The 16272-nt window shown below is 39.3% G+C and overlaps 1 protein-coding gene across 2 annotated transcripts; it reads left to right on the forward strand.

The window, feature by feature from the left end:
* Positions 1-1051: 1051 nt before the first annotated feature.
* Positions 1052-9423, forward strand: ING2 (inhibitor of growth family member 2; the record flags this gene model as incomplete). Of its 2 annotated transcripts, XR_014493097.1 has the most annotated exons (4): positions 1052-1295; positions 3705-4371; positions 8610-8733; positions 9155-9423. XR_014493097.1 is itself a non-coding variant. In XM_083367996.1 (2 exons), 2 exons carry the CDS (start codon positions 1052-1054, stop codon positions 4373-4375), a joined length of 915 nt encoding a protein of 304 aa, XP_083224122.1. In that variant the 3' UTR covers positions 4376-7017. The 2 variants fall into 2 exon arrangements, 1 of the variants encoding a protein (XP_083224122.1); XM_083367996.1 differs by lacking the exons at positions 8610-8733; positions 9155-9423 and having other exon boundaries at positions 3705-7017.
* Between the last annotated feature and the right edge of the window lie 6849 nt (positions 9424-16272).

The raw sequence follows: 16272 nt of genomic DNA on the forward strand, positions 1-16272 counted from the left end.
TGCAATTCCTGTTTTTTCGGCTACCTTCCCCAGCCAAGCCCGAGAAAACCATTGCTAAATGTAAAAATGCACGAAGATAGCTCGCGAGCAAACTGCTTAGTCTTCCTGGCACCTCATTAGAAAAACCCAGTCTAAATCCACCGAAAAACTGGCAGTTTGCTAATTTTCTCTTTCCGAACCGTAAGCGCAGCATCACTTGACCCTTTTTGCTCCTTTTTCGACTTAATTACATCGCGCCACCTAACTAGTTCCGGGAGCTGCGAGGGACGAGCGGGGGACGATGAAGCCTAACTCTTGCCATCAAGGAGTGAGGTTCTTTCGCGAGTGGATGAGGCGACTTAATGCTCGTTTGCTCACTCTCGCTCATTTCAGACGTTACCGCAGATCCCGTGTGACGCTGAGACTCAGTGCAGCTGGGATGTCGTGAAAACCTTGCCTGGGAGTTACATTGGCTTTGCTTGAATTTGGCTACCCGCGATTCTTGCGCTGCCTGCTTCTGTTTTCATGCCCGATTATAAAAAGAAAATGGATGAAAAAAAGAGCAGCGGCCGGCTCGTGTTCGTAAATATGCTTCTTTCCTATGGCTTTATTACTGCTCATCTCCCCGAGCGGAGGAAATTGGAGGAAAGAGTGGGAGCGGCCTAGGGCGGGGAGATAGCACGTTTCCTTGAGACCCGGCAGAGTCTAATTCTTACTCGGTCTCTTTAAATGAAATCCCGCCTTTTCCTCCCGCCCCGTTTATCTTCCGACGTCCCACCATGTTGGACCAATGGCATAGGCCGTAAGGGGAAGGCGGGAGAATGTGAACCGGCCGCACCTTATAAGGACAGGGCCTTGCGCATGCGTACTCTGCGGATCGAAGGGGGGTGCGAGGAAGGAAAAAGAGGCGGGGAGTTCCAAGTGAGGCAGGAGAGCATTTCTCCTAGCCCCCCCCCTTCAGCCGATTAAAGACGCAGCCACCTGAGAGTCTCCCTCATTGCCCCCCCTTCCTCTCCTGGAGCGATCCGAGCGGGCTGAACGAAGAGGGAAGGGGGTGTCACGTCCGGTAACGATGTTGGGGTCGCCGGGGCAACAGCCCGGGGGGGCGGGGTCTGGGGCGACGGCCGGGGCAGCTGCCGGCTCTGCTGCCACTGCCGCCGCTGGGGCCGGGGGCGTCGCGAGCTTCCCGTGCGGAGGGGCGTCTGAGAGGCTGTTGGCGCGCTACGTGCAAGACTACCTGGAGTGCGTCGAGTCGTTGCCGCTGGACATGCAGAGGTTGGCCTCGCTCCTGCGCGAGATGGACACGCGCTGCCGTGGTGAGCAAGAGAGGCGCGAGCGCGATGGGGGGGACGGGGGGGGTTGAGTCGATGACGGGCGCTGGCAACTGATTATGGAAACTGCTCTCCCCTCAGCTCACTCGGAGCGCTGTTCCTCGTGAAGAGGAGGGGCGATTCCCTTCTCCTCCCGACTCCGGCTTGGGGGCAGAGAAAATGGCCACCCTTCTTTTGCCCTCACCCCACCCTATTGGGGGCAGTCGCTTGGGAAGAAGCCGGCCCGAAGAGGCTTCGTGTTGGGCCTTGAGGGAGCGCGAGGTGGGTGGCGGCCGGGGCCGCTCGGGGTTCCGGCGCTGACAGTGGCCCTGGTTCGCCGCGCACACGCGGGCCCCTGTCACGGTCCCGCGAGTGAGGCGGAGACGAGGAGGCACCTTGCCTTGTTTGGGATGATGCTCCGGTTGTGGCGAATGCGTGAAAATGAATCTGTTTCAGCAGCTATATGAGAGTAAGTAAGGTGTCTCCCTTTTTTGTGCTAGTCATTTGAGTGCCAATCTTGAGAGAACATAAGTTTAACTCACTTGCTTCTAGGTGGATTTTTAGTTGCCTCACAGTACTACAAGTGTATCCAACCACATAGAATGCAGGAAAGGTAATGTTACTTAAACAGTGTTTAAAGGGGGAGGATTGAAATATAAATGCCCAATTGTATAAGTAGACCCATGTACACGTGTTTTTATTATGAATTATATATATATACTCTCTCTGTGTGTGTTAGTACATCAGTGGTAACAGAGAAGCTAGTACATTCAGGTATTCCTCCACCTTTAAACTCATTTGATTATCTTTTCCCAGTGGGACTTTTTGCACCAAGATAATGGGAAAGTGCAGGTCAGTCAAGAGAAAGGAAGGTGTTGGCCTTTTTTTGAAGTGAGAATTACTTTGGGAGACAAGCACACAACAGGCCAATTTATGAAAGAGACTTACTGAGTTTAGAAGCATTTACACTGGAAGAATATTGTGGATTGTCACTATAAACCTTTTTTGTAGATAGTTGGATATAATTTTACCATGGTTTTGAATTGGGGCTAGTGTAACCTCAGCCTACTGTTGTGGAAAATTGGAGGTGTGGTGCCATGCGTTGTACACCATCTTCAGATCCTAACAAAAAGATAGATATAAATTTAAAAAGCATTTTTGGTTTCCCTTAATGTATTAAATAATAGTTCACTTTTGTGACCTTGAATAAGGCAGTTTGGGGCATATAACTATCCTGTCAAAGCTTTTGTTCCTATTTTCCTTCAAAAAGCTGCTGCAATTCACTCAGTAATGAAACTTTATATTGGAGATAATAGAACCTCAAATAGATTTAAAACTCATTTTGGATTTGTTCTTTCATTTCTTTAAAAAGAAAGAAATAGAAGAATTTCAAAATACAAAATTGCAGGAAAAAATATGGAGAACTAGAAAAACAAACAAAAACAGAAAGGTGGAAGTGATGACATGTCATATTAATCAAATGTCAGATTTCTAAATCTGTATTGGAAAAGATATTGACTAACATCACAAAATGTCATAAAATCTCTGCCACAAAAAACTTAATTCATCATTTTTATTAGCAAAAATGCCTTTTCAAAAATGAGTAAGTCACATAAATCCAGTCTTTAATATCAAGAATATTGCTACAATTTCTCAAAATAATTCTCTTCGGAATAACCCAAGCCCATTATAATCATTTCACAAAAATAGTCAAATTCCAAAATTTCAGGACCTACTTTAACATCTTTTTAAAAAATTCACCGGATCAAATTATATGAGTGAATTTTTTTACGTTCCCAGCAGAGGAAATCTGATATGCATCCTTTCAAGTATATTCTTTGGGGTGACCAGTAAATTCAAAATAGGATCTTTTAATGAATACCAATTTTAAGTAAAACATTTTAAAGCTCTGCAACCATTGATATTCCAATTTTGAATGCTTCTATTCTTTAATTTTGGTTTTTGTGCTGTATGGGTATGGGATTTTTTTATCCTGAAGTCTATGGACAGCATATGGCCTCCTGAATTATTTTTTGTAACCAAAAGCAGTAGCTAGAAACATTTAAGCCCTTGAAAGCACAGCCTCGCATCTGATGAGGGGTATCCCAAAGAATATGACATGACTCCTTGCCCATATTCAGTTGAGCTAATCAGTAAAACGAGCAAAGTAGACTGAGTGAGTGATAAAGGAGCATACTGGTTCATTGGTTCAAAAGCAATTTAAAGTGCCTCACTGCTCCATAGCAGGACATCAGCTGCCAGAAGTAGAATAGCAGTTTGCTGATCTTACCAGGCACTGTGGAGCTAGCCCTGGCTTATTACTATAATTTACATTTTATATGTAATATTCATAAAATAGAAAACTATGATTTAGGGACTTTGAGTTTATGATATTCTTGTGATGCTTTTCAACAGAAGCTTTGAAAGAAATTGATGAGGTGTATGAGAAATACAAAGCTGAAGATGATCCTGCACAGAAAAAGCGTTTGCAGCAATATCTTCAGCGGGCTTTGATCAACAGTCAAGAACTTGGAGACGAAAAAATCCAAATAGTTACTCAAATGCTTGAGTTAGTGGAGAACAGAGCCCGGCAGATAGAGTCCCACTCTCAGTGCTTTCAAGATCTGTCAGATACTGAAAAACCTATTGAAAAGTCAAAACAGGATCCATGTCAACCAGAAAGATCTTCACGAAGACCCCGTCGGCAACGTACTAGTGAAAGCCGTGATATATGCCATATAGCAAATGGAATTGATGAATATGATGACCATCCACCTAAAGAAAAAAGATCCAAATCTGCTAAGAAGAAAAAACGCTCTAAAGCTAAACAAGAAAGAGAAGCTTCACCAGTAGAATTTGCAGTTGACCCTAATGAGCCAACTTACTGTCTCTGTGACCAAGTGTCTTATGGAGAAATGATAGGCTGTGACAATGATCTGTGTCCCATTGAGTGGTTTCATTTTTCATGTGTCGGACTCACTTATAAACCAAAGGGAAAATGGTATTGCCCAAAGTGCAGAGGAGACAATGAGAAGACTATGGATAAATGTACAGACAAATCCAAAAAGGATAGAAGATCAAGGTAGTAAATGCTCTAATGCACAGACAGCTGTGTGGTTTCTATAAAACTATTTAATAAGCAGATTAGTATTTTAGAATAATGCATAAAACTATGCAATAATTTTTAAGATGTACAATACTATTGGAATGTTCACAGGTGTTAATACTGTTTTCTGCTTTTGAATATTCTGCACTAAAACCAAAATTTCCAAACAGGGTCACATGGGAGTAGCACAGAAGGAATTCAGGAATTCCAGATTCCTCATTCTTTTTAATTGTGGAATTATGGTAATGTCTGATGGGGAAAGACTGGAAAGACGATCATGTTAAAACTGATGTGTTAACAATTGTTGCAGTTGTAAATTTAGTTGAGTATAGCACATTTTGCTGAGAACATGTTAGTTCTATGATGCTTTTAGTCTTCAGAATTCTAAAGATAATATCTGAATCTATTGCCAAACTTGAAATTTTAAGCCTTTAAAATATAAAGCCCATTTTTCTTGGTGTCTTCCATGTGATCTATCTATATGTCATTAACTTATTTTATATTAATCTTGTGGTGAATTTATAAGTCTGTTTACAAAGAAAGTATATTAAACAAATACTGGAAGAGTTGCAATCAGCATTAATTGCAGTCCTAAACCTGTTCTTCTCACTATGCTGTTCAGTTTCTTCAGTCCTTTTGTGCCATCTTGTTCATAATTCCTTGAATGTTAAAAAAAAGTATTTAATCATGTTGCAAAATTTAGATATACAAAGAATACACAAATACTGTAAGATCAGTTTCAGAAGTAAGCTTGATTAGTCTTAATATTTTATTTTGTTTTCCAGCTCTATGGGCTGAACAAAAAACATTAATAGGAATAAGTTGTTATTCTCTAAAAGAGTAGTCTTATATGCATAGAGAGAATATACATCTGAAATATAGCCACTCTTAATTAAATATTTTACTTTAAGGACTATGACATGTCTTTGAAACAAATAATAAAAGTATCCCCAAACTAATTATTTCTTTAATGGAACAGTTTTGAAATTGATGATATATACCTGTAGTCATTTGACTGCCTAACTTAATGTCATAGATGTTCCCAGATACTAATTTTATTTTTCTTTAGAAGATTAGAGTACTTCATTTTATTTATTAGACTCTATGTAAGTAAATGTAAAGTAAAAAGATAAGCAGGCCAACCAAAAAAGTTCCAGTATTGAAGTCTTGTTCCTATGGTGTAAAATCTTTGGCAGTTTCTCACATTTTGTGGGAGGTTTGGAAAAAAAGCTTGGATACTACAAAAATTTCAAATTAAATATTCAAAAATGATTATTTTGAAAGCATGGTAGCACAGCTGCATCATGTGGACTAGAGACATTCAGCCATTTAGGTAGAAATTGTTGTACTACATAAGGAGTGGATTATTTCATATGGCTGTTATATCTATGCTGAATCTGAAATTCTGTCTCATGAATTAATTGTATCTAATAAACCGACTACAAGGTACCCTGTTTTCCCAAAAATAAGACCTTTTTTTTTTGCCGACAGCCCAGCCAGCCAGCTCACTTCTTCTGCGGCTGAAGGAGCAGCTTCATTCTGCAATTGAGAATAGAGCTCAGACCTGCATTTTGCAGTCAAGAGGCCTTTCTGGAAATGCAGGCCCAAGCTCCATTCTCAGCTGCAAAATGAAGCTGCTCCTTCAGCCGCAGAAGAAGTGGGCTGGCAAGGCAAGTGTTGATCCAAGGGAGGCCTGGCTGCAATGGTAAGATCCACCCCCACCCTAGCTTGATTTTTAGGTGTGCGCTTCACCCCAAAAGTAGGGCTTATTTTTGGGGTAGGGCTTATATTAGGCCCAGCCCCCAAAAAATCAAGCTAGGGCTTATTTTGGGGGTAGGTCATACTTTTGGGAAAAACACAATATGTCATGGTCAAATGGCATTGCTTTCTTCTATAAATATGTCTTACCTTGTTAGGAGGACACTAATTGCACATTCATAATATAGCTATAATGTGTTTTTACTTCAAATATTTCACCACCACCCCGCTCCCCAATAGAGTTCTGTGATGGGCAGATAAATGAAATTCTAACTTACTAATATGTTTCTGTAGTTGCTATTTCTTATTTTTCTGAATGATCCAAGGAAAGAAATCACACAGCAATTTTATGACTGTGTGTAAAATTTGGAAGAATGTTAACTTTAATTGACTGATATGTGCACTACAACATCATTACCATAAAGCAGACTACCTACATATTCATAGCTGTTTCTGGACACATTACTTCTGTACTGAGACAATGATGTGCATTAATGTCTGACAAGACCAGCCACAATACCTGTGTCTCTACTCTTGAGAAAAAGTGATTCTTACTCAATTACAATTAGTCAACTACATTAGTAAAATTATAATGCTTCCTATTTTGAGAAACTGTATTATTGCTATGAAATTTTGTTTTTTTTAATATGTTGCTTGATATAATATGACAATCTCCTTGATTCAAAATTTTATAAGCATAAGCACATGGAAATTAGAAATGTGCCACCAGAATGTATCAGCTACTTGGATCTAATCTTTTGCATGCTACGATTTATAAATAAAAAATACTGGTTGTAAAATTGTATATGAATTTTCCCCCAGTTTTTTCTATCATGCATTCATAGGCTGGAATCCAAAGAACTTCTATATACAGAAGGTACATTGAGGGGAAAAATAATTTGATCCACTGCTAATTTTGTATGTTTGCCAACTGACAAATGATCAGTCTATAAATGTAATGGTAGGTTTATTTTAACAATGAGAGACAGAATAACAAAGAAATCCAGAAAAACACATTTCAAAAAAGTTATAAATTGATTTGCATTTTAGTGAGTGAAATAAGTATTTGACCCCTTGTAGTTGGCTACCAGGTTTGCACACATCTCAGGAGGAATTTTGTCTCACTCCTCTTTGCAGATCGTCACCAAGTTATTAAGATTTCGAGGCTGACGTTTGGCAGCTCAAACCTTCAGCTCCCTCCACAGATTTTCTATGGGATTAAGGTCTGGAGACTGGCCACTCCAGGATCTGAATGTGCTGCTTCTTGAGCCACTCCTTTGTTGTCTTGGCCATATGTTTTGCATCATTACCATGCTGGAATACCCATCCACAACCCATTTTCAGTGCCCTGGCTGAGGAAAGGAGATTCTCACTCAAGATTTGATGGTACATGACCCCATCCATCATCCCTTTGATGCGGTGAAGTCCTGTCCCCTTAGCAGAAAAAAACCCCAAACATAATGTTTCCATCTCCATATTTGACGGTGGGGATGGTGTTCTTGGGGCCATAGGCAGCAATTCTCTTCCTCCAAACATAACTTGAGTTGATGCCAAAGAGTTCAATTTTGGTCTCAGCTGACCACAACACTTTCACCTAGTTCTCCTCTGAATCATTCTGTTGTTCATTGGCAAACGTCAGACAGACCTGTACATGTGCTTTCTTGAGCAGGGGGACCTTGGAGGCGCTGCAGGATTTCAGTCCTTCACAGCATAGTGAGTTATCAGTTGTTTTCTTGGTGAGTATGTTCCCAAGCTGCCTTGAGATCATTGACAAGATTGTCCCGTGTAGTTCTGGGCTGATTCCTCACCATTCTCATGATCATTGAAACTCCACAAGGTGAGATCTTGCATGGAGCCCCAGATGGAGGGAGATTGACAGTTATTTTGTGTTTCTTCCATTTGGGAATAATTGCACCAACTGTTGTCACCATCTCACCAAGCTGCTTGACGATAGTCTTGTAGCCCATTCCAGCCTTGTGTAGGTCTACAATCTTGTTCTTGACATCCTTGGACAGCTCTTTGGTCTTGGCTATGGTGGAGAGTTTGGAATCTGATTGATTGCTTCTGTGGACAGATGTCTTTTATACAGGTAACAAGCTGAGATTAGGAGCACTCCCTTTAAGAGAGTGGTCCTAATCTCAGCTCATTACCTGTATAAAAGACACCTGGGAGCCAGAAATCTTGCTGATTGATAGGGGATCAAATACTTATTTCATTCATTAAAATGCAAATCAATTTATAACTTTTTTGAAATGTGTTTTTCTGGATTTTTTGTTGTTATTCTGTCTCAGTTAAAATAAACCTACCATTACAATTATTTTTCTATATGTCTGATACATCTTGAACAATAATTATAATACATTGTTAAAGTGCTAGTGAAACTCGCATTTTGTATGAGTATTGCAGTTTTCATAATACCCTTGATTGTTACTATGTTAAATGCACACTCATTTCAGGTTCCATAAATCTTATTGACAGCCTGCAACAGTCTTGTACATCAGAATAAGAAGAGTTCTGATGTGAAGTGTTATTGCCTTCTAATCTTCCAAATTTAACCGTGTAGCTTATAAAAAGATAAAGGTAAGAATAGTCAGAAATTGCAGTTTACATAGCAGCATATATTCTGTGTTGCATCACACCTAAAACATATCTGTGCATGTTTCAATATAACCAAAAAAGTATTAATGAGCAATATTTAGCATGACAAAAAGGGAAATTGCCTCACTAAATGGGCTAATAAATAATAGCATATTTTATCATTAACTTGTTTTATAGTTGATATAAAAAGGAACTGGCACCTTTTCCTCTTGCAGAGAGAGAATACATGTTTTCTAAGTTTCAGTACAAAGACTCTCTGCTTGCTGCTAGCCAAAAGTATTAACACCCTTACTGGTTTTATCTAATAATTACAAGAATATGTTAAATCATACATCAAAGTGTTTGTTGTATGAACTGTCATGTGAATGGCATTTACTTTTGTCAGTTTCAACTTACTTTATAGCAAATTGGGATTCTTGGGCAAAAGTCAGCAGTAGCAATGCTTTTGCCTGCATCTGTGAAATGTCTCAAAAACTGGAGGATTAAAATAAACAGACATCCAACAAATCCTAAAGAAACCCATCACCAGAAAAACAAAAACAAAATGTAGGTATATAGGTTGTGGAATAGATCCTTAATGTATGGAGATTTCCCCATTCCCCCTTCTCTGCAGAATGGTAATGGGGTGATTAAATCCTTTGTACAAACGTATTCTTCATTCACTCCAGTTGAGTTCAGTAATTTTTATGTTTATGACTTGTCAAAGTAGTCTCTGCATTCTCCTTGCATTCCTTTTAGTGAAGAGCTTCTTCTGTCATGGGGATTTTCCTTTTGTTTCTTGACTTCTTTTTTATATGGGGAGTAGAAACTGAAAGATTCTCATCTTGCATAATTTTCTACAATACTATATGGGGCTAAGAAAGGCAAAGCTGGTGGCAGCAGCTTGATTTTCTTCAGTTACTTTTGTACATTATCAGTTGTATCTTTCTCCTCCAACTTGCAGATAATTATTGGGGAGAATGGAGAAATAATTTACAGGTAGGAAAATTAGTATTGTCTTTTTATGTTATGTGTAATTGCTTATTGTATTCTTTTAAATGTTATGTGCAATTGCTTTTAAAACAAAAATATTTTTTAAACTGTCAACTTTCCTTTGTTTATGCTGATGATTTTATTTTGTTCAAATTCTCTTTTAAATATTTTCAAGTTCTTCTTCACTGCTTGATGAGTCTTCTCCAAAGAAATCTTTTCCTATTGAATTTTCAGCAGTGTTTATGCTCATCATTTTCAAAGTGGTAAGAGTAGAGCAGTCACTCAAGCCTAAAAGAACTGTCTTTTTGTCACAGGCAACAGTCATGCAGGAGATTTTGCTATCAAATGTAAAGATGGATATAACTGTGCCATTCTCCAAATCCCAGAAACTGACCTCACCTAAAGTGGGAGAGGGAAATGCATGTTACTACATTTAGTCTCGCTTGGAAACTTCCTTCATTTTAATAAAAAACTCTCTTGTGTTGGTTAATCCATAGCAGTAAGATTAAAAAAACCCTTTGGTATAATTTCTTGGTGGTAAATAGAATATTTATATAAAATTCTGAAATTAATTCAGTAATGGAATAAGACATTTTTGGTTATTTTTTGGCACTGCTACAGTTATGTCTGTCAGTTTTATTCTTTAGAAGTATCCTGGTTAGTAGGTAAATTCAGATTTGTAACTAATTTACCGGTATACATAGGCACATGCGTACCAAAAATATTTTAAATCTATTTTTATATTCCATTCCCTAACATTTTTACTGAAGCCTGTGCTTTGTTATGCAAATAGAATGTTATGCAAAATTCTTGTGGAATCTGTTTGGCTTGGATTAAATTTTGCAAAACAGTAGCACTGTATAGCCCAGACATGTCAAACACAAGGCCCGGGGGCCAGATCCAGCCCGCAAAGTGGTTTCATGTGGCCCGCGAAGCCATCCTGGAAACAGTGAGGGAAAGGCCCCCGCTGCCTTGGCCCCAGCTCAGGCCAGCGGGAGCCAATGTACAATTTCGTGGTGGCCATCTATGCTGAAACGCATTCAGTCTTAACTCCTCAAGGCTGTCTGGAAACAGCAAGGGACCAGCCCCTGCCGTGTCGGCCCCGCCCCCTAGGCACACACTGGGGAGGTATCACCCTTTGTGAGGAATGAAGAGATGCACCATTGCCTGGAAGTGGCCAGCACTCAGCCCTGCCTACTTCGGGCAGGCTAGGGGCTGGGCAGCATTGCACTTCTCTTCAGATTCATGCCACCCGGCTCAGCCTCTCAGCACTGTGAGGAGAGCGCCCCATTGCCTGCCAAAACCACCAAGCCAGATATGGAAGTAGGCAAGGGCCATGTGCTGGCCACTTCCAGGCAATGGTGCATTTCTTCATTCCTCATGAAGGATGACACTTCCCCAGCTGCGTTTCTTGCCTGTTTTTCTCCCTCCCTCATCTGAAATATTTTCCCACCACTCTTAGGAAGGAAGGAGAGGGAGGGTCTGAGGGAAGTCCTGCCTTAGTCCTTCCCTGCTGCCCTTTCACCATCCTCTTGCCCCCTCCTCCTGGCATATCCTGGGAGGGTCTCCCATCCTATTGCTAAGGAAGCTTTGGATACAAAGCCAGGTCTCCTCTCATGGAGAGGGAGTGGGCCTCCCTCTTAACTTTGTTCTTGTACCCATCATGAGCAACCTGGCTAAGGAGAACAAGCACAGCAGCAGCCTTGAGGGCTGGGCTCGGCATTTGACCTCCGTGCCACCGTCCAGCCCCCTCTTCCCGTATGGCCTGAGAGGAACAGTGAGGCTCCTCCAGTGGACCATGCCTTGACACTTGCCCCGGTCCCATCTCCTTCTGCCAGAAACCCTCAGATCTGTCCCACTCCTGCCCAGGCCCCCATAGACACCCTTGACGTGAACAATGTAGAGCTGGCCATGCCCACCCAGTAGGCCACAAGCACTCCACCCATGCCCACCCAGTAGGCTGCGCCCACCCTGGCCACACCCACCCGGCCCCCCGAGGGCAACTGCAATGCTGATGCGGCCCTCAATGAAATTGAGTTTGACACCCCTGGTATAGCCAGTGTATAGCCAAAGTTAATGAATATTAGATTGTGTAATATATCACTCTGGATTCAAACAGAAAGGATAATTCAGAACATATGGGAAGGCTTATGTCACACAGTTTGCTGTTACCTTTCCTAGGTTTAAACAGCTTTAATTTTTTTTCAGGAAAAAATCCATTGAATTAAAGTGTTGCTGACACATGCAGCACGATGTATACTGAATCATCTTTTCCTTTAACTACTATAGACATAGTGCTAAATGATATTTCATTGATTAGAATTCATTAATAAACCACAGTGAGCTATGTTTTGACAGCAAGCTGAGCCATGAACCCTGTTCTAATAATAATGGTAATCTAAGACAAAATTTTAGAAAAAAACCCACTGAGGACATTATTTCTGGGGTCAGGATTTTCAGCATCAAACGAATAAAATGCTTTTCAATCTTTTAGAGATGTAAGGCATTAATTTCAGTTTTTGAAACCCACCCATTCCCAAAAAATCAGCCTGTTTTTTCATGTTTGTATAATACATAATGCATTCATTATAACTTCCAGATATAAGTACACCAGCAAATAATAGTGTACATTCGAAATACTCTTTAAAATGTTACTGTATATGGCAAACAGAAATTTCTTCTGTAAATTATGTCGATGTTTAGGATCACAATATCAATAGCATATTAAGTGTAATGTTTTCACTAGAATTAGTTATAAATAACAGGTTATAATATTAAAAATCAAAAGAACATAGTCTTGAACACATTTTTTTACCTACAAAAGAAATTATGAACAAACCTGCAAGTAGAATTGCTTTTGTTCCATCTAATATGTGCAATTTGCTATTCACAGTCAGATCAAGGCCTTCATAACCTTGCATTAATTTGTGTTTATGCTTAAATGGATCCCAAATTTTAATCCTATAAAGCACAAGAAAAAATGTATCAATTTGCACATTATTTAGAATATAATATTATAGATATAAGTAACAACCTTAGCATTTCTTTTAACCTTATCTACTATTTTGTAAACAGGAAATCAGGAGAATAGCACATTGTACTCTGAGAAACAACTTGTTTAATAATCATTTTGTATATAGCATCACATTTTGTTAGATAATGACTCGGCCTTCCATGCTTCCAAGGTCAGTAAAATGAGGACCCAGAATGTAGGGGGCAATATGCTGACTCTGTAAACCACTTAAGAGAGTGCTGTAAAGCACCATGAAGCGGTATATACGTCGTGTTACTGCTATAATTAACTTTGGCAAAACTGAATAACTCCAGTGTCTGACTTGATTTACACTGGACTATTTAAATAACTTCTTGTTTTAGTAAAAGCAGTACATCTTAATTATATAATTGGATCCATCTTACACATTTACATAAAAATAACTAATGCCTGTTATATTATTTTTGCTGGTATACTATGATAAGTTTAATAATTAATTGCTTTTAACATTCCTGGAAATTTGAAAAGAGTTCTATGATACATCAACTTCTTTTACATTAGTGGGGAAGGAAGTTACATTTGGAATATATAACCCTTCAAAGCTACCTCAAGTTGTTTCTGACTATTATGAATAAACGTCTATGTATCTAAACATAAGAATATCTCACTAAATATTATTAACATTACTACAAAGCTTAAAGCTGTGGTATTTGCATAATCTCACCAGCTGTCTTCAAAATGGGTTCATTTATCTTTTCAATCTTTGGCATTTTCTGTACGTAATAAAAATGTCCAACTTTCTCTTCAATTGGTAAAAAATATTGTATAGTATTAATATTCCACATGTCTCCAACTACAGGTAGTCTTCAACTTATAACTATTCATTTAGTGACCATTCAAAGTTACAACACTGAAAAACGTGACTTATGACTGTTTTTCACACTTATAGCTATTGCAGCATCCCAATGGTGACATGATCAAAATTCAGGTGCTTGGCAACTGGCTCATATTTATGACAGTTGCAATGCCTTGAGATCATGTGATCCTCTTTTGTTACCTTCTGACAAGTAAAGTCAATGGGGAAGCCAGATTCATTTAGCAATTGTGTTAGCAATTGAACAGCTGCAATGATTCTCTTAACAACTGTTGTAAGAAAGGTGGTAAAATAGGGCAAAACTCACTTAACAACTGTCTCACTTAGCAACAGAAATTTTGGGCTCAATTGTCCTAAGTTGAGGACTACCAGTATATATGTAGAGGTAGTCCTCGGCTTACAACAGTTTGAAGTTTGAAGTTACAGTGGCACTGAAAAAGTGACTTATGATCATTTTTCAGACATATGACCGCTGCAACATCCCCATGGTCACATGATTTGCATTCAGAAGCTTGACACTGGCTGACATTTATGATGGTTGCAGTGTCCTGGAGTCATGTGATCCCCTTTTTGCGACCTTCTGACGAGCAAATTCAATAGGGAAACCAGATTCATTTAATAACTCTGTTACTAATTTAAGAACTGCAGTGATTCACTTAACAAATGTGGCGAGAAAAGTTGTAAAATGGAACAAAACTCACTTAAATTTCTCACTTAACATAAATTTTGGACTCAATTGTGGTCGTAAGTTGAGGACTACATGTATTCCATTATTGCTTCAGGACCTTTGTGGAATGTATCCAAGCAATTTATTGGGCACGCTACAATTCTTTCTAGTAATAACTAAATTTTAGTATTTACTTACAGGTTATCCACCATCACTCCAAAAATGATTCTACTGCCATCTGCAGTAATGGCTGTACAACAGACATTAGGCTCATTTTTTAATCTTTTTCTAACCTGTATTTTTATAACAGACAAAAATAAATTGAGTAAATTGGTTATGGGTAACTTTACATACAAGCTACAGATATATATATAGATTGGTAGGTGTATAACTGCAGGTAATGTTTTCCTGTTCATCCTTATTCTTCCAGAACGTGGCTGTATTGTGGAAAGGCAAGGAATGAAGGAATAATGGCTGAAGTAAAATGCCCAAATGTCAAGAGCCACACTTCAAAACTGGGCAGGGCCAGGACCCTCTTGGGAAGGAGGTTTGAGATTTTTAAGGAATAAAAGATATCTGTCATCTGCAACATTAACTATGCTACCTATTTTACCCCTTCCACGTGGCTCAAAATGCAAAATAAAGAGTTGAAATATTTAGCTCCTGTTCTTGGACTTACAAAAAAGATGTTTATTGGACATTTTTGCAACTGCTAAAAAGGTATTGTAGTAGATCTGGGTATCTGAATTATAGAAGGAATAGTTTGATGATGGAATAACCTAATTCAAACATTCCAAAATTAGGAATCATTTTAAACTAATGGAAATGGGTAAGATGAATTATGTTCACAAACTATTTGCAGAGAGCTTAGATTGTTTATTGTCTTTTGATTTGGAAATCATGATACCACAAAGTTTTCTTGTTGCCAAAGTATTGGCAGAAATTATACCTTTCCTGTGATTAAATTCCATAGTGTTACATAGCTGATTTTTTCCTCTTCGCTGTAATTGGAAAGCACTAGATAATGCCCAGTATATGTTAAGGTAGCATTATATAAAAAAAGCATTGATTCTTTGCTCTCAAGTGTGTGGAGATAGGACATGGTTTCCAAGCTGAACACTGATAGATGATGTGCATAGTAGGAACACACGGCTATCTGTGAAAAGAGAAAGGTAGTTATTTTAAAAACAATAAAACATCTTTAAGGTTCCCCCGCACACACACGCTAGTCGTTTCCGACTCTAGGGGCCAGTGCTCATCTCCGTTTCAAAGCCGAAGAGCCAGCGCTTGTCCGAGGACGTCTCCGTGGTCATGTGGCTGGCATGACTAGACGCCAAAGGCGCACGGAATGCTGTTACCTTCCCACCGTAGTGGTCCCTATTTTTCTACTTGCATTTTTACGTGCTTTCGAACTGCTAGGTTGGCAGAAGCTGGGACGAGTAACAGGCGCTCACTCTGTTACGCGGCACTCGTGATTCGACCCGCCAAACTGCCGACATTCCGATCGACAAGCTCAGCGTCCTAACCCACTGAGCCACCGCGTCCTTTTAAAACATCTTTAGCATCTGGCAAAAATAAATTAAGCAACAAGGCTCCCAATGCAAAGGTTTTGACCCTGTTACTTATTAGGGGGAACAGACAAGAACTAGGGAGCAATTATTTTTCACACTGTAATAGTACATGTTGGATTACTTTGTTTATGAAATTAATTAAGCACTAAACCTTGACAATATACAGTACTATGCAAAAATATTAGGCAGTTTTGCAGAAATGCTATAAATTAATGCTTCCAGAAATAGAAGTGTTAATAGTTATTTTTATCAGTTAACAAAATGGAAAGTAAATGAACAGAAGAGAAATCCAAATCAATATTTGGTGTGTGACCATCCTTTGCCTTCAAAATGACATCAATTCTAGGGATATTTGCACACAGTTTTTGAAGAAACTTAGCAAGGTTCCTTCAAGACTGTTCTAAATATCCAATACCACTGGTTAGGAAAGGCTCCCAAAGCCTTT

The sequence above is a fragment of the Vipera ursinii genome, assembly GCF_947247035.1.
Source record: "Vipera ursinii genome assembly, chromosome: 7".
Classification (NCBI taxonomy): Eukaryota; Metazoa; Chordata; class Lepidosauria; order Squamata; family Viperidae; genus Vipera; species Vipera ursinii.